Here is a 19,309-nt window from a genome sequence, read left to right as displayed (position 1 = left end):
GCATGCCATCATCCCGCATCACTGTCCGGCACTCGGAGAGGGAGTCTGGAGAGCTGGGGGTGGTGCTGTTCAACAGGCTGCTTTCATTCAGGTCTTTTAAGGTTTCCATGGTGACCCCACATTCCAAAGATCAGCTGGTTTCAAGAGGCCACATGCAGCAAAAACACTATAGAGGGGGAAAACATTTCACATCGTAACGCACAAGGTTACAGTCCTTCTGAAGCACAGGAAGTAGAAGGTTCTCGATCATCTCAGCATACACTGGACCTGATCACACAAGAAGATGAAGAGGTAAAGAACCAGGAAAAGGAGAGAAATGTGTTGTTAGAAGCAGTTAAATTATCCTAAAAGCTTGGACATTGTCCCTAAGATCTGGATCCTTGCTAAAATTCTCACTGACCCTAAACTTTTGAATGCTAGAAGTTGTCATTTGGGTTTGGAATGAGGGTAAATAGATGGTCTTAAAACAACTCTTCCTTTAATTCTCACCAGTCTGTTTGTCCTTTAAGGCCGTTTTGCACATCTCGATTCGAGCAGAGTGATAGGGGACATATCTGTCCTGAAGAGACCCCACCAGCACCACGTTCTTAAAGAACTGAAGACCTGAAACAGAGTTTGAGGGTTTGGAAATGGAGAAACCCAAACTAACATCAGCTTGGTGGAATCAAAATAACGTCACACTCACCAGCTTTCTTGCTTAGCTTATAGAGGAAGGTCTGGCGTGGGTCAGAGTGGTCGCGACAGGTCAGCTGCAGCAGAGAGCCAGATTTCTTCCACTTCTGCATAAACCACAACCCTGACGCAGAGAAAAACGAGAGAGTGGTTCCTAAAAACAGTTGAAAAGGAATGGCTCATACTGTCTTCAGAAAACTGCTGAGTTCATGCGGATGGGTTACCGGTATTGACGAGAGCTGAGCTGTTGTAAAGCGTGCCGAGATGTGGTCCAGACAGAGACAGAAACGTGTGCAGTCTGCTGAGATAACACTTAAACCTGGGCCTCGTCAGCACCGAGCGCACGATCAGATTTCCCAGAGAATGACCCACAAAACTGTCAAAGACAACATGGTAATTCTGTCATCCTGAGGCAAGCTCGTATTTTTCAACTCAGATTTATCAACAAGGTCAAATTAAAATTCAATTAGAGGCCCAGTGCAAACTGGCACACTTGGTCCTTGCTAAAAGTATTAGCTTAAAAAAAAAAAATTCTCACTGACCCTAAACTTTTGAATGCTAGAAGTTGTCATTTGGGTTTGGAATGAGGGTAAATAGATGGTCTTAAAACAACTCTTCCTTTAATTCTCACCAGTCTGTTTGTCCTTTAAGGCCGTTTTGCACATCTCGATTCGAGCAGAGTGATAGGGGACATATCTGTCCTGAAGAGACCCCACCAGCACCACGTTCTTAAAGAACTGAAGACCTGAAACAGAGTTTGAGGGTTTGGAAATGGAGAAACCCAAACTAACATCAGCTTGGTGGAATCAAAATAACGTCACACTCACCAGCTTTCTTGCTTAGCTTATAGAGGAAGGTCTGGCGTGGGTCAGAGTGGTCGCGACAGGTCAGCTGCAGCAGAGAGCCAGATTTCTTCCACTTCTGCATAAACCACAACCCTGACGCAGAGAAAAACGAGAGAGTGGTTCCTAAAAACAGTTGAAAAGGAATGGCTCATACTGTCTTCAGAAAACTGCTGAGTTCATGCGGATGGGTTACCGGTATTGACGAGAGCTGAGCTGTTGTAAAGCGTGCCGAGATGTGGTCCAGACAGAGACAGAAACGTGTGCAGTCTGCTGAGATAACACTTAAACCTGGGCCTCGTCAGCACCGAGCGTACAATCAGATTTCCCAGAGAATGACCCACAAAACTGTCAAAGACAACATGGTAATTCTGTCATCCTGAGGCAAGCTCGTATTTTTCAACTCAGATTTATCAACAAGGTCAAATTAAAATTCAATTAGAGGCCCAGTGCAAACTGGCACACTTGGATTAACCTCCACTTGCAAGTCTGTAAAATTAATTTTAAATCCACGTTATTTGTCATTTTGTTGTGCAAAATGGTGCTCAAGTGTGCTCCCTATAAGGCCAGAATGAACCACGATGCACACAGTATTAGGACAGAGCCAGGGTCAAAAAGAGCCCCAGGTATTGAAACGTGTCCCTGTGGTGAATTCGTGTGTGGTTTTTTTTAGTCTAGTGTTTTGACACCACAGCTGTATTTAATTTATTTAATAGAAATATGCGAGATAAATGGACAAAACTGTCAAATGCCCTCAAGATCAATCATCATGGCTCCTTGATAATACAAGAAATGTCACACTGGACAGGGCCATTAAAAATGTTGTCTGTAAAAATACTGTGGTGCTTTTTCATATCGGAGTTTTACTTTCTCATATATTTGAGTTTGAGGGAAAGATCTTACCTTATCTTGGAAACTGTGAGGTTGTAGATTTGTATGTACTGCACAATTTCATCCAAAAGTCTGTCAGTCATGGACTCAAAATCAGCAAATGTGTCATTCTTGAATAATAACCAAAGAAATTAAATAAGGTTAATATTTCAAAATATATCAAATTTGAATTTATTTTCCAAGCCTATTGAATTTTTTTATCAGTGATTTTACATATACTTCATACTTTTAAAAAGTACTTACAAATGTAAAAAATAATAATAATATAATATATATTAATTCTAGAAACTGCCCAAACCCAGTGCTTGTTCATGGGACTGTTCTGCAGGTTACCTGATTGCGTTCTGACATTAGGAAATCTATTCGAGCTCCAGGCAAACCGAGCTCCAGATAAGTCTTCACTAGACGCAGATCTGCACTGTTACCTAAAGAAATTGTTTTTATTATAAGAAAAATCCATCTGAATCTGTAAATGTGGACTCATAGCTATATATAGGATTTACAGACATCTAGACTGTGACTGCTTACCATCCAGACCATGTACACACACTATTAGATGTATGCCCTCATCACAGTTTTCATCCTCATCCATGCTGAAATATGGTACAGTGGAGGCCAGATCTGCCACCTCACTGTACAGGAAGCCTGGTAACTTTAGTTGCTTCAAGTCCTCTTTTGCTTGGGCAAACCTAAAGATTCAAACACACAGTCAAAATGTGAGACAAAAAAGTAACCTACTGTCAAGTATTAGTTATTGTATCTACAATGTGCAGATTCTATGTATTATGCATAAGCAAAATGAACTCCTTGCTTTTAATGCTGCTCTCTTTAATGTCCTTCTAAAAATGTCTTAATGTAGTAAGAGAATCCAAACTTAAACTCAACGTGAAACAGCATTAAACATTAAAGACATTTATAATGTTAAAGGGGTCATATGATGTTGCTAAAAAGAACATTATTTGGTGTAATGAAATGTGTTTATGTGGTTTAAGGTAAAAAAAAACAAATTTTCTACATTCTGTACATTATTGTTTCTCCTCTATGCCCCGCCTTTCTGAAAGGCGTCGATTTTTACAAAGCTCATCGGTCTGAAAAGCGAGGTGTGCTCTGATTGGCCAGCTATCCAGTGCATTGTGATTGGCCGAATACCTCAAGCGTGTGACGGAAATGTTACGCCCCTTACCATACTGTGATGCCGTGTCCCGGCCGGAGTGAAGAGACAAAAACATGAAAACCCATTATAAACGAGGCATTTGTTGCATCCAGTGGGGACATAATGACGGATTATAATGAATGATTTATACTGTCTTTTTAAGCGTTGCGTTGCATCGGGCCATGTAAACATAAAACCATGTCTGCATTTGTGATCGAAGAAATGACAAACAAGAAGCGCTACTCTACACTGCTCAAAACTCGCGTTTGAATCATCAGTGGCAAATCCTTTAAATATGAAAAACGTACTTACAGTCTGTGAGTCAGAACAGCCGGCATTGTAGTCTACTCTCCCAGGAAACTAGGGCTGTGTATCACCAGCAAAGTCACGATACGATACGTATCACGATACAGAGGTCACGATATGATACGTATCACGATACATGACTGCACTGAATTTCACCTCAGCAGAATTTTGTAAAACAGCTGTTTATTAAACACTGCTTACTATAGTGCCATTTCTAACTATTGCCAGAGCAGGCAGTTGACCTCTGCATTATGAAGGGCCTCCATAACTGTGCCACAGTACAATATAGATAATAGCATATGTTTCATGTTTACATTGTGCACTCCCCACCAGGCACATTATTCTGATTGTTTGCATCTTGTTTTTAAGCCCATAAATAATAATGTACTTGTTCTAATAAATTTATATTGTAATGTACTCATTCTAATATATTAAAAAAATTATTTACATTGCTGGTAGGTTATCATTGTACAAATTAGCACACTCTCTACAATTAAAAAAAAAAATTAGAAGAGTTCTAAACTAACGAACTGTCTTCACTGTATCTAACGCACACACGCTCAAGGCTGATTTATACTCGACGCATCTGCAATATTTTTTTTTTATTAATGCCAAGGTACCAAATATAAAAAAACAGAGAATATCAACATTACATACAAAGAGGTGACATTACATGCAAAGCACCATTTATAGATGTATGTAACAATAAATAAATAATACAAAACGAAAGATTTAACAAAATAAATTAAAAAGATTAAATAAATTAACCGTTTTAAAAGCCTTGAGATTCTTGGAAGATGAAATAGTTTGGATATACTGTTGAACCTCTTTTTTTATAAACAATATATATAAAGGATTTTGATTAGTGAATTTACTACGGTGAATATGAAATTTTGCAAGAAGTAATAATAGGTTAATAATAAAATACTCATTAATTTGATCTTTTTGTATATTAAAGAAGCTAAACAGTACATCCTTAAAAAGCAGAGAGAAACCCTGGAGTACACTGCGATTGATAACATTAGAAAATTCAATCCAAAATAGCTGTGTGTGAGACGCACGAGTTCAAAAACACGAGTTCAAAGCGACTCTAGCCGAACATGCACGTCTGTGCCAGCATTTGTGTGACACAGAAGCAGTTAGATGTTAAGTGCAGTCACACACACAGATCACGTTGCGGCCGCACTCAAGACATTCAGGAACAAACTTTTTAGCGCTGCACCACAGTTTTATCAACTAAATAGCTTAATCGCTCAAGAGCTACATTATCTTTCTCAATAAGGAGCTGGTAGCATCATTGTTTGTAAAAGGTTGACAAAGAAAAGTAGCACATTTAGCAGATATTTCAGTATTGCGCAAGTGTAAAGCTCTGTTTCGGGTATTACGTCTCTTTATATCAGGCAACCCAGTTGTGTTCCTCTGCGGCCAGATTAAACCTTGTTGTAGCCTATATATGCTCTACTCATTCTTTTTTTAGAAACCTCTGCACTTTTCTACTCAATTAACATTTTAAACAAATTAAGCGCGGTCCACTGCTGCACACGTGCCACAATATCGATACCGGGCTTGAGAACGGCGCGGCTGGCGGATTCGACGAAGGATGCAACACACGTGACGACCCCGTCTGGACTCCGCTTCGTCCACGGTGAAAGCCGATCCGGCGATCCAAAGCGCAAAGTTGATGTATTTCCTCAGCGACCAGCACGGATCAGCTCTAGGCATGACGAAGCGGATATCGTCCTCTTTTGGAAGGCCAAACAAAGTAGTTTCGCTTTCACAACGAAACACACAGCAACAACAATACTACAGTGAGAATAAAAGTTACGCCTTCTTTCTTTGCGTGAACATTTGGATGGTGTTATGCAAATCTTCCCACATCGTGACATAGATATGTGGGGGCGTGTTAGAACGAGCCGTTTTAGGTAGGCGTGGTTGACTCTTAACTTTTATAAAGAATATCTCTTTGGATTTGAGACTTTAGTCTTTGCAACTTTACAGATCTTCCCTGGTAACGGCTGTACACAAAGCAGTGCTCAGCTCACAAACGCTGCTTCATCAGACATTACAAGCAAGATGAAATGAAAATGACATCCAAAATTTTCTAAAGACAGTCGGATTCCTTCAGAAATACAGTGATATAAAAACACCCACACCGGGTTTCGATTTTGAAAAGTGCAGTGCTCATGTTTATTCAACGAAGTCAAAGACTTTTGGAAAATCTATTTCTGGCGGTCAGTTTTGATATTGTGGCGGGCCGCCATAAATAAATCAATGTATGGGAAACACTGATGTTAAAAAATAATGTTAAAGATTTATATTTAAAAATGCAGACCTTTTGAACCTTTATTCATCAAACAATCCTGAAAATTTGTCTTGCAGTAGAAAAACAAAGACCTCGACCTCTGGCAATATTTTTTTTCATTTCTCATGCATGGCAAACTGCAAAAATAAAGGAAAACTCACGCTGTCATCTGAGCAGTGGGAGCGCTCTTGTACCAGCACAGGTCGTTGCTGGCTGATGCTGGTCCAGGAGGCCGTGCCTGCAGGCCGGCTGAGGGGATGTAGGTTTCCTGGAGCTGTTCCAAACCCAGGTGATCATAAAAAAGGTTCCTTCCCTCTGCTCCCCCATCCTCACACCTTCCTTCCTCCCCTGGGAGTCCATTAACATAAACCAGCCCATCGGTCTCCTCATAATAACCGTTCTCAATCATCTCATGATCCTGCTCCTCCTCCTCCTCTTTGTCATTAGCATTTGTGCAAGTCTGAATCCCCAGCGTTACAGCTGCAGTCTCCAATGGGCTGATCTCAGATATATCAGTGCTGGAACGGGAGCCAAAGTAGTTCTCCACAAAGCCTTTCTTCACCAGGTCCGTGCTGCTGGTGACCGATGTACTGGACTGGGCAGCCGTCTGAGGCTCACTACATGCTTCTGGCCCCGAAGCTGCACCACCTGGAAGATCTGTCTCACTAGATCCTGTCGGCCTGCCAGGAGCATTAGTTTCACAGCGGGGCTGGGTAGCAGAGTCCTCATTGTAAGACACCAGCCCATCTCCTTGACTGATGCAGGCTTTTTGTGGAGTCAAAACTCTAGAGCTCGATGACGCGAGACTGTGAGATTCTCCTGAAAATATGAGGCTCTGTTCTTGCACCAGGATGCTGGACTTTCTGCTAGTGACCTCCGTCTCAACCTCATCATCCGAGGGGAGCGAATTAATGGAGGTGAGGGAAGACTGGACTCCGCTGATGCCGCTGGTGCTCTCTGGATTGAGACCCTCCAACGCGGTGGCTCCTCTGGAGGCAGGGCTGAGCGGAGATGGTCTCTGGTGGGCGCTTTGTAGAATCGGATCTGTAGGCGGCTCCAGGCTAGTAGAAGCAAAAGGAGACGGAGAGAATGGGGCTAGCTGTGTTGCAGAGCTGGGCTCGCTCTCGATTCCGGAGTCTGAGAGCCTGGAGGAGGCTTGAGGAACACAATCACTCCTCAAAGCAGCTCCACAAGCTCCGATGAACGTGGCACCATCCCCAACTCGGCTCTTGAACTCAGAGAAATCGGTCTGTGTGATCTCTCGAACTTCCCTCTTGGCGGATGGATCTGAGTGGTGCGGTAAGAGAATGGTGACCTTATCGCCCTGGTAGGGGTCCTTGTCGCTTGGTTTGACATCTATATGTCTGAGCCCAACAGGTGGATGTGTCAAATCAATTCTGGCAGCTGCGCTTTGTGTGGCTTCTGCTCCAGTACCTGCCTGGGGCCTAGCCTGCATTTGCAAACTCAAAAGATTGGAAAAGCTGTCACTCTGGATACCGACGTTGCCTTGAATGTCGCTTGTGGTGCAGTCTTTAGTATTCTGAGCACAATGTGTGGTTGCAGTTTCATTCTGGAAGATGTATTTGCCTAGATCGTCGAGCTCGCCTTTTGGATTGCACTGAGTGTCAACTTCTTTGGACTTGGTGGTTGGTTCACCATGAGGAACCTTCAAGTTCTTGTAGCCTGTGAGGACCACTGAGTCTTTCGAGCTTTGCCTGATCAGCTTCTTTGAATTTTCAGTCTTGGCATTCTTCTTCAGCTTGATAGATTTGGCTTTGGATTTGAGGGGAGGCTCATTTTGTTCAGGCCAAGCCGTGGCAAGGGCAGCTTGCTGCTTATCTGGGTACGGACCAAGGCCTCCCAATCCACTAGCAATACAGTCCTTTGAGTTGGACCTGTCTGCTTTAGCGGACACAGAGCCACTCCTGTTGTTGTGGAGACCAAGCCATGGACCATCGTGATCTTCAGGGTAGAAAAAATATGGCAAGTAGTCATTTAGCAGACTATTTATCCAAAGTGACTGGTCACTTAAATACTGGGACTGTTACCATGGTGCATAATGAGATTAGGGAAATAACGGTGAATAGAACTTTTAAGATTTTCATAACCAAACCACTATGCCACACCTAGTTTATCTTAAAAACAGCAAGAACTAGCACAAAACGGATCTGACATTTCAATGGTCTTGTCCCTTTTCTACATAGTCACTACATTTAGTTCAGGTGTGTCCAGTCCTGCTCCTGGTGGGCCAAAGTCCTGCAGAGTAAGGCTTAACCCTAATAAAACATACCAGAACCAGCTAATCAAGGTCTTCAGATTTACTAGAAACTTCTATTCAGGTAGGTTGGAGCTGAACTATGCAGGAAGGTGGTACTGCAGACTTTAAAACTTGCACAAATCTTAAAAACTTTCAAAATCAAAGGTTTTTATATATATATATATATATATATATATATATATATATATATATATATATATATATATATATGAGCTAATGGTTAAAATGATAATCAAAGATTTAGATTATCATATTATCTATCCAGAAGTGCCATTATACATACCTTCAGTAACTGATTCCAAATATCTGTCCTCAAAGATGATTGGTAGGGAGTTCACATCCCCATCAAGATCTGCACATTCAACAGGAAGTGGTGGCAAGGACAAGAAGTAAGAGGAGTTCTTGATAGCTGTGGTCATCTGTTGGTGACTGTGAGCACTGTTAAATAAAGTAGTTCATTTGAATTAAAATGAGAATTCACATCTTTTCTTTGTGCAAAATAACTACATCACAGTAATGATATTTTAAGACGTACTGCAGTTCCTGGTAGGCCAGGGCACTCTGTCTTGGGTGTTCAAGACAAAAGAAAGCTTCTGCAAATCTTTGCACCTAAAAAGTGTACAACATACATAAAGCCAGAAATATACTATGTACAAACACTCCTAACTTTGCAACATCAATTTCATGCATCTTTGCATTACAAAAGGTGTCAGAATGTAATGCCGGTTTCACACCGCTAGCTTGAGATTTGCGTCAGCGTAACATCATCCTCACTGCAGCTGCAGACTAGCAAGAGTATTCACACTGGAAGCATATGTACAGCATCACAGCAACAGCTCCCAAGCTACGTATTTCCTTAGAGAAACAACTATAAATTTGTTTTAGAAGTTGGTCAGTTATAAATTTGAAAGTTTTAAAGACATGAAAGTTTGTTAACACTGGGATTCACATGTAAATGGTAAACAACAAAAATAGCTCTGATCATCTCTTTTAAGTCATACTTCGATACAGAACGTGCTGTTTATGTTATTTTTTTTATAGTACACCATACTTTAACCTAAACTGAATAATTCAAAACAAGTTTAAATGGGTAAATCTTCTATACATATTTTTGATTCTTCGTTTTCTTTTCTGACATACTCCAATTATTGTTAAAGGGGTCATATGATGCGATTTAAATTTTTCCTTTCTCTTTGGAGTGTTACAAGCTCTTGGTGCATAAAGATCTGTAAAGTTGCAAAGACTAAAGTCTCAAATCCAAAGAGATATTCTTTATAAAAGTTAAGAGTCAGCCACACCTACCTAAAACAGCTCATTCTAACACGCCCCCACATATCTACATCACTATGTGGGAAGATTTGCATAATGCCGCCCAAATGTTCACGCAAAGAAAGAAGGCATAACTTTTATTCTGGCTGTAGTATTGTTGCTGCCGCCGCCATGTTGTGAATGCGCTGTGTGATTCGTTGTGAAAGCGAAACTACTTTGTTTGGCCTTCCAAAAGAGGACGATATCTGCTTCGTCATGCCTGGAGCTGATTCGTGCTGGTTGCTGAGGAAATACTACAACTTTGCACTGTGGATCGCCAGATCGGCTTTCACCGTGGACGAAGTGGAGTCCAGCCCGGGGTCGTCACATGTGGTTGCGCAAGCCCTCCGGACACTCCTTCGTCGAATCTGCCGCCTCTGCTCACTCAGCCCGCCGGCCGTTCCTCAATTTATACCCCGGCCTCTGCTCACTCAGCCCACCGGCCGTTCCTCACTTATCCCCCGGCCTCTGCTCATTCAGCTCGCCGGCCGTTCCTCATTTTATCCCCCGGCCTCTGCTCACTCAAGGTCTCCGTGTGTGACGCTGTGTTTCAATGTGAAAGCGAAACTACTTTGTTACTAGACATGCTTATTCTGTGCATTTTTAGCACATTTTGTGTGAAATCACATTTATTTTGTCCATCAACGATGTGCTGTCACTTTAATTGAGCGTGAGCAGCACAGCAAAAATAGATTAGGCACCGAAACCATCGCTTCAGTTCTGCTCACGCAATGCTCCTGATTGACACTCACATGCAGCTCCTGCTCCCGGTGTGAATGCACTCATTTGCTGACATGCACGCAGAAAAAAATACACGCTGCTCACATGCCACTCAAGTTTGCGGTGTGAAACCGGCCTAATGCAAAAATGAAATGCGATGAAAGTATGCAAGTAGAATATGCATATGGTAGAAGAAATCTCAGAGCTCACCCGTAATGTATGGTGCTCCTGGGCCAACAGCTCAGAGACACGCTCATTCAGGGACACCACTTCCAGGAAATTCCCCCACAATGCCATGAGCAGAGAGCATAGCTGCGCCAAATTCATGTTCACCAGTTCCGCCAACTCATCTGGGCTCTCTGCCCTCTGCTGCAAGATTAAATGCACAAAGAGCCATTTATATAGAATTGTGCAGTACACCATTATAAGGTGCCAGCCAAGCCAAGCAACAACCACAGTGGTAGGTATGACCTTAACTTATGGTTTAAGGGCAGTCGTGGCCTAATGGTTAGAGTCTGACTTGTAACCCAAAGGTTGTGAGTTTGAGTCCTGGTACTGGCAGGTAGGGGTGTGCAGCGAAGCCAGTATTTGTATCTGTAACAATCTCAAAATTATTTGTATCTGTATCTGTATTTGGATAAAACCGGAAGTAGGCGGAGCTTGAACCAGAACTTCGTACAGTTAGCCTATATTTGATAAGACCGTTATGTTTATGGTTTTACAGCATATCTTTATTCGTAGTTATCACTGAACAAATATGCCGTGTTTAACTAAAATAATATATATTTTTTTATGATTATAACATTTATTTAAATCTCTTCTAACAGTCGGAGTGGATATCCATGTATTGGCAGTGCTTCGAGACGTAGTGCGGTTGTGCTTCAAGCAACGTGAGTTCGAGTTCCAGCTTGGGGACCTTTCGTGACCCAATAAATAAATATTTAAATATCTAAATTAAAACTATGCAGTTTAGAAATATGGAAATTGATTGAAGTCATTTCCAGGAAATGCATGGAAAAAGGCAACTGCAACACTGCTATTTTATTTGCGCTTATTTCATTCATAAACTCATTTAGCTACTCCACACACTTGTTACTGCGTTGTAATTTTAGAAGTTTATGTAAAACAACACCGGTTCCTGCGCAGTTTAAAAAAAGTATTTCACTTAATTTGCAGGTCTGGAAAACCTATGGGAAAAGAGTATGGAAAAATATTAAAATTAAAACTATAAAATTAATTATTTCTAAAAATAAATTTATCATATACAAGTAGGAAGATTTCATGACAAACATTTAGTGATCATTTCAACACGACTGAATGAATTCAAGGCGCACATTTTTATTATGCAGAACTCTTTAAACAAGTCTTTTTTTAACTTTACTAAACAACTGTGCGTGTGCCATGCAAACCAGCAAAAGATAAGGAAGCAAACATGTAGGCCTAGTAGAAAATGTATCTGTATTTAAGTTGATTATTAGCCTACTCTTGACAGAGAGCAGGTTTGGTTTTTGAGAGACAGACGCGCAGAGACGGCAACGTGGCTGTTTGATTGGCTATCGCGCTGTGCTTATTCATTAGTGTATCATATCGTAGCCTATAAGGTTTAAATCATTGCCTTTTAAATATACACAAATAGTAGAACGTGTATGATGTATTATTTTAGGTAACATTAGGCCTACTCTTGCCAAGCTCTGATTTCTGAGAGATGCACGAAGAGACAACAGCAATGCGTGTTTGATTTGTGCTCTTTTCATTCATAAAGTTTACATTCATTCACTTCACACACTCATTATTGCATGAATTTAGAGGTTTGTGTAAAATATCGCAATGATCCCTTGGCTCACCCATGAATCTAGCAAGCATCAGACTGTGCTGCAGCCTCAGCCGAATATTCGGGCAGAATTATTCGTTATCCGATTTTGAAGCCATTATCCGTGCCTTTCCGAATAAGGTATTCGGCTTCAGGCACACCCCTACCGGCAGGGATTGTAGGTGGCGGGAGTGAATGACCAGCGCGCTCTTCCACCCTCAATACCGCAACTGAGCTGAGACCCTTGAGCAAGGCATCAAAGCCCCAACTGCTCCCTGGACGCCACAGCAGAAATGGCTACCCACTGCTACACTTTTTATATTACAATAATGGTATATCCTGCAAAGTATTTATTTTTAAGTTATTAAGTTAAATTATTTGTACATTAAATAACCAAGTTGTAATGACTATTTTTGAATAATTCAGTGAATTAAACCCTTAAAAAAAATTGATGGATGCATAACCAAAACACATGATTAACAATAAGTTCATGATAAGTCTGGAATCAGTAAAACACACTTTAAATTGTGTAATACTTGAGGTAAAATATATAAATTAAAATATATTCTAAACAAAACCCATCTTTATTATTATAAAACTCTTATTGGATCATTCACTTCCCAAACTTTTGTAAAATAACTTCTATATGAGCATGTTGCGCCATTGCTCAAAAACTGTAAAATAACCAAATCCCGCTTTACAGATGTTGCCAGATGGTAACAAGACCCTTTAATAAAGTTTGTCTCGACTTGTTTGGGACACATCCTGCTCTGTATTTTTGCATTAAATTATTAAACTATGACATACCTTGACTTGCTCACAAAGCTCATTAAGTCGGGCCTCCACATCAAGTTCCTCTAATAAAAGAAAAGAGCAGAGTTAAAATATTGTTCCTACAGCAGCAGTATGGAGTGAATGAGAGAGAAGGGTCTGTCTGAAGAGCCTGTGATTGACAGCGCATGAGAGGGATCAAGAGGATCAACAGCACAGGAAGTAGGAGTCAGAGGACAGAGAATTCCAGCAAATTTCAGCACAGGAAGTAGGAGTCAGTGGACAGAGAATACCAGCAAATTTCAAGCAATAAGACTGATCCCAAGTCAACCTGAGATACTACTAAAGGAAAGGAGGACTAAGTTGATCTAAAAGTTCCCTCACTGAAGAACACTTGTCATTGACAAACATCCAAGTTAGGGGGAACGGAAGAAAGAAAGAGATCTAAAAAAAAAAAAGACACGAATGAAAGGCAAGAGGTATGTGGAGCGATTTTGAGGGTCGGTTTTGAAGGGACATACCTATGTAGACGTGCCTTTGGCCTCGAGGGTAAGGTCTTCTGAGAACTCGTTCATAAAGGACCTGCATGCTGGGCTTGGCTAGTGGTGGGATTGCACATATAGGCACGTTTAAAACTTTCACTCTCACCTTTAGCTGTTTGAGCTCAAAATGAACCCTCAAATACATGCAAGTTCAGTCACTGTCAGAAGCAGCAAGGGGTGAGTAGTTTAGCTTTGAATGAGTAAGTGAGGGCTTAAAGTGAAAGTTCAGGAGGGAAAGTCGTATTGAAGACTAGTTCTGAGGTGCAAACACACAAAAACGGGAGATAAAAGCATCCGCATGCTGATACATACATAAAAAAGAGGGCAGAGGCATATAATATGCAGGCAAATAACAGCAGGTCTTCAAAAGTCTCTAAAAAGTTATTCAAGTGAATGAGTGGATTAGTGTGAGTGAGTATTCAGTGATCTGATGGGCTCTGATGATATTAAAAAATATATATTAATATGTGAAAGCAATGATCCAATGCATATACAACAAAAACAGATATATATTAGAGCCCGACCGATCGTTTTTCCGATATTATCGGCCGATATGAGCCTGTTGCCAATATGCCGCCGATATGCCCCCAATATGAATTTTTTTTTTACAGAACATATAACGCAGATAAAATGCTTGAAATGGTGTAATTACTTAGTTTGTCCAGCAGAGCGAGCTCTATTGTTTGCTACTGGCGACCTGGAAGAAACGCTTTTGAAGCTTAAGTCTATGGAATACCACTGAAACTTTGAACGGCCATATCTCCGTAGCGGCGCGGCGAATCCGCACCAAATTCGGGGGATCCCTTCAGCTCGAGGAACCCTCACGAACGCGAATCGAGTGTACGTCTAGAGGCCCGCTTTCGAATTCGATGAAACGCAAATCCGTGAATGAATGTTCCTAAGTGAAATAAACTTTAAAGGAATAAAGTTGAATGGAATTGAATTAAATTAAAGTTGAATAAACTTCAACTTTACTGTTCAGTGCACTGAGGTCAGACTCATTTTGGATAATAAAGTTCATTGTTAAATTGTTAATAAATGCCCTGCCTCCATTACGTATCTCTGCCACGTCATTATAAGTGTTTGATCACCACATTTGAGTGATCATTGCAAAAAATGTGTTCATGTATATATATTCTGTTTATGTATATACTGTATTCTATATATAGTACCAGTCAAATGTGTGACACACAAATGGGAAAGTGTCCAAACTTTTGACTGGTACTGTACTATAATATACACAAAGAATATCAGCCGATATATTGATATCGGCCTTTTTTGTTACTCCCTAATATCGGTATCGGCCCCAAAAAAAGCCGTATCGGTCGGGCTCATATATATATATATATATATATATATATATATAGACAGTAAGGGAAAGCAATATATAAGATAAACATTAATATATAAAAGTTTCAATTTAAAAATATAATCACATATAATTTGGAAAAAAAAAAAATCACAATATATAAATATTATGGAGCAAAATCCCCTGATAAAAAATTCTGTTCTTTAGCCTCATGGTTTTCAACCTGCATCTCTGAAGGTACTTCCAAGGGTTCCGTGGAGAAAATGATGTATAATACTATTTTTTCCCATAATAAGATCTTCTAAATAGTCTCCCTAAATTCTCCACAAATGTCTTAGTCTTCTGTTCAAAAGTTTGGGTTGGAAGGATTTAAAAAAAATTATAATTTTTAAGTCTCTTAAAGGCTGCATTTATTTGATCAAAATAAAGTAAAAATTGTAATTACATGATCCTTCAGAAATCATTCTAATATGCATATTTAGTGCTCAATTTTTTTTTTACTATATTGAAAACATTTGTGGTGCTTAATATTTTTGTGGAAACGATGATACATTCTTTGATTTATTTGATGACTAGAAATATTTAAAATATTTATTTAAAATAGATTTTTTTTTGTAACAAAGTAAGTCTTTACCATCGCTTATGATCAATTTATTGAAACCTTGCTTAGTAACATAATGCATTAAAGTTTTACAGTCCCAAACCTTTGGACAGTAGTGTATATCGCTTGCCCTTAGAACACATACTGAAGCTCAGTGCTTTAGTAATTAATTAGTAAGTTTGGTTAAAACGACACCATTCAAAGCAAAACATCATGACAATCAGCTACAGAAATGCTTTATACAGGGTAAAAAATTGGAAGCGCAGCGTAAATTTTTTTTAAAATAAATTTAAACAAAAATACTTTTATTCTTTCAGCTCTGACGGACTACATACCTAGCTCTATGCGCTGAAATGCGGGCAGATTCTTGGTCAGGGAGGTTAAATAGCAGAACAGACCCTGATATGCCCGCAGCAAGCTGGCACACATGTTCTGGTGCAGGCTGAAGGCATGCTGTAGGCACTGATCCAATACCAGGAAGGTTTTGCCCTGCAAATCATGAAAGAGGACTTGATGCATCACTGATCGTTGTGTGAACAGCAAGAGCATTAAGAGTTTTTGCACTGTGATAACCAATTCCCCTCAGTGATACAATCTTTTACATTTGAGAAAAGTTTTGTATTTAATGAAGCTATAAAAGTGAACTCTAGACCTCACAATGGTCCTTCAGGTATCTGGTCTCAAGAGAATTTCTGTAATGTAAATATCACATCATCTCATTTACATTAACAGCTCAAGCCTTTTAGTTACATGATGTCTTATTTATAGACAGATTTAAAGCTCTCACTGATATGAGAAACTCACTGCCTCTGTACTTTGCTTTGCAAATGCAATGTCAGCAAAGTGTTTTAGACTAATTGGAATAAAATGAAAAATACGCTTTAGTCATTTAGCTAAAAAAAAAAAAAAAGAGCATTTAATGTCAATGAGACCTGTGAAATTAATACCTAATATTTGTGTGTCTAGACATTTGATCTCTCTTGAACATTAGATGTTGTATTGGTTTAGTAAGGATATTTCTGTGTGTGCTTGTATTCTTACATCTGGGGACAGCTGCTTGACGTAGGTGGTGCCAAACACCACAGACTCCAGCGTTGGGATGAGAGAGTCTTTGGTCTGTGCCGGAGCATTCCGATTCAGCCATGTACTTTTGACTGGCCGTGGGAAACTGAGGGGACAAACACGGACAGTCAAATACAGTACACACATTTCTACTGCTTTTAAAATAAAGGCACAGTTTTGATAAGTTGCACCTTTTGAATGTATTTTTTCCCCTCACTGTAAAGGCTTTTTATGTGTTTGTCTGTCCTGGGAAGCACAGCTCTATTTAGCTCACAATCTACTGTCTTCACATGTCACATATTCAAAATGACTACTATGATCTATAGGTCCAGATCTCAGTGTACTGCTGACCTGATTAGAGGTTGATGCAGAGCCACCAGTGATGCGTGGATAGTGGCAGAGATGATAGACAGGTGGAAGTAGTCAAACATGACGTTGACGTGCTGATGGATGCCTCTGTGGAGGCTAAAGTGCAAACGTAGTATTCGGCTGCTGATGCTCTGGAGAGAACTCGGGTCCTCGGGCCTGAACACAGACAAAGACAAATCTAGCGTAGCGTTAGTTCTGGCAGGTCACGTTAGTCAAGTTCGCATCAGCTGACTCTCAGCTGATCCCCATCAACCTATGGGAATACGACACCTAAGTATTCATATATAAGGTCCCGCAGTAGTATCAGCAGTTTTTGCATTGCTCAATAGCTAATTACCCTCCTCCATCCCCAACTCCTCCTCTGTCAGTCAGGATACAGCCTTCTGATTCTCCTTTGAATCAGACTAATTCTAAAATGTGAACATAACATTATTGAACTTTAACGATATCTGAAATACATTTATGTTGGTTCTGTTCTGTTTACCCTGGGGGGGTTATCGCTGCTCTCCCTGCTCTCATCCATGCTAGGCTGCATGGATGCGCAGGGAGTTCTTGCCCAGAACGGAACCATACCGCCAATCCAAACTGTATGCTAATTGTCAATCATGTTTGACGATAGTGGTCCTGACAGAAACACGGTTATATGTGAAACAACTGTTTTAGGTAATAGTTTTGTTTGTTCAAATCCCTAACCCTAAATATGAGCAACAGTAAAATATTCATTAAATGTTATACTATAATCTCTGTTTATTTTTTAAAACAACATTTAGTTATTCTTCTACATACGAGTAGTCGCCATCGGTGAAGTACAGGTCCAACGACATCTGAAAGTCCATTTCATTTAAGGACTCTTCCACCTGCAGGGGAAAAAATACTATCACCACCATCACTAGTGATGCACACAGAGGCAGATTTTATCACTGAACCCTTAGTGTGCATGTTGTTTGAGTCATGAGATTCGCTCACCTTCTTTGCATCTAGCAGCATCATCACTTTGAATACGAGGACGTCGTTGACTACAATCTCCTCGTTTTTATAAAGGATTTGAAAGGTTTTACTGCAGACCACATCCTCTTGAACTACTGCTGGGAAAGCCAGATCCGAACCTGTGAGATAACATTAGAAGGGCATTACAAAGCTCAGAGATATGTAACAGCCCATTGATTTAACGGAAATATCTGATGTTACTTTTTCCATTTTAAATCGTTCTGTTCTCTGAAAATCTTTCCTCCTTGTTGTGTTTCCGCTTACTTTTTGTAAATATAGTGTGACCAATTGCACCAACGACGGTGTCAATGACAAACTTAGTATTTGTGCATCTTGCATCTAACTGTTATCAATGTCAACCCACACGCTTTTCAAATATAAAGCTAAAAGAAAAAATGTAAACAAACATCCAAGCATACAGACTGCCCTGATACTTTTATGAGGAGAGAATATGAGGAATCGCTGGACAGATAATGAAGCTTCTCATCACATTTCACCACAGGGTAAGACATTACACACTCCAACAAACACAAAGCCTGTTAAAGTGCAGGCAAAGATTCTTTCAACCCACTGTCAAACACTGTAGACCCTGAGGTGAATGTTGATGTAATATTAAGAGAGCCGTAGGCTAAAACTGTTAGAAAGGGAAAGTTAGATGTTTATCTCTCATAACTGAAGATAATCTGCATTCCTTTGAAATACACAGCCTGAAGAAACCTCTGGAGAGGTAAAACTAATAATTTACCTGGCTGACACATTTTATTTGATACAGCTTCAGCACATTCACATTAATTGCAAAATGGAATGAGGCATCAGTAAAAATTAGTTTGACCAAACAATGATCCAGAACTCAAATAGTTCCTGTATCAAATGAAGGCCCGCCTTCTGAAATACGAAATGTGCTGTGATTGGTTAGCTGGGCCAGTGTGTGTTGTGATTGGCAGCACTCTGCGCCTGGTCGGGAAATGTCATGCCCCTTACCATAGCCGCCTGCAAGCTTCAGTGTAAATATTGCGTCAAAATCAAATAAATTTGATTGCGATTTAAACCTGGATGATTGCAACCACTCCAAGTTTGTCTGCCTTGGGAAAGCTAGCGTGTCTCCGACAGTGATAACACTTGTTGCCTTCTCTAGTGCATCTCAACCAGGTCTCGTCCCATTCGTCGATATTTGTGATCTCACAACTCCCGGAAAATATGCGTTGTAGTCCAAACGAGTCATTCGTTGTAGTTTTTGAAAAGTGATTTCTGTTAAACAATATCTCCTTTTGAAGTGGACTTTGAGCTTTGTAACTTTGCAGATCTTTTTTATGCTCAAACAGCAACATTACAAACTAACTAAAGTTGAAAAAGTGAAAAAGCATAATAGGACCCCTTTAATGTTTT

At 40.2% G+C, this 19,309-nt stretch overlaps 1 protein-coding gene across 2 annotated transcripts in view; it reads right to left on the bottom strand.

The window, feature by feature from the left end:
- Positions 1–19,309, bottom strand: part of LOC107564672 (protein FAM135A-like) — a 32,313-nt gene that overhangs the window by 807 nt on the left and 12,197 nt on the right. Inside the window, exons 5-22 of one of the 2 annotated variants that reach the window (XM_016249807.1) lie at positions 17,903–18,042; positions 17,723–17,793; positions 16,919–17,092; positions 16,547–16,673; positions 15,841–15,994; positions 13,575–13,652; positions 13,090–13,139; positions 10,683–10,841; positions 8,980–9,053; positions 8,728–8,882; positions 6,328–8,128; positions 2,934–3,094; positions 2,739–2,830; positions 2,418–2,515; positions 1,711–1,862; positions 1,500–1,610; positions 1,304–1,417; positions 184–267 (exon numbers count right to left, since the gene is read on the bottom strand). In XM_016249807.1, the coding sequence (XP_016105293.1) occupies positions 184–267; positions 1,304–1,417; positions 1,500–1,610; positions 1,711–1,862; positions 2,418–2,515; positions 2,739–2,830; positions 2,934–3,094; positions 6,328–8,128; positions 8,728–8,882; positions 8,980–9,053; positions 10,683–10,841; positions 13,090–13,139; positions 13,575–13,652; positions 15,841–15,994; positions 16,547–16,673; positions 16,919–17,092; positions 17,723–17,793; positions 17,903–18,042 (3,795 nt within the window). Of the gene's footprint in view, positions 1–183; positions 268–1,275; positions 1,418–1,499; positions 1,611–1,710; positions 1,863–2,417; positions 2,516–2,738; positions 2,831–2,933; positions 3,095–6,327; positions 8,129–8,727; positions 8,883–8,979; positions 9,054–10,682; positions 10,842–13,089; positions 13,140–13,574; positions 13,653–15,840; positions 15,995–16,546; positions 16,674–16,918; positions 17,093–17,722; positions 17,794–17,902; positions 18,043–19,309 lie in introns of those variants that run through there. The other variant, XM_016249808.1, reaches the window with a different exon arrangement.

This window comes from Sinocyclocheilus grahami, unplaced genomic scaffold, assembly GCF_001515645.1.
Source record: "Sinocyclocheilus grahami isolate Dianchi unplaced genomic scaffold, SAMN03320097.WGS_v1.1 scaffold955.1, whole genome shotgun sequence".
Taxonomy (NCBI): Eukaryota; Metazoa; Chordata; class Actinopteri; order Cypriniformes; family Cyprinidae; genus Sinocyclocheilus; species Sinocyclocheilus grahami.
The sequence above is the reverse complement of the archived record's forward strand: the minus strand, read 5'-3'. Positions and strand labels throughout refer to the sequence as shown.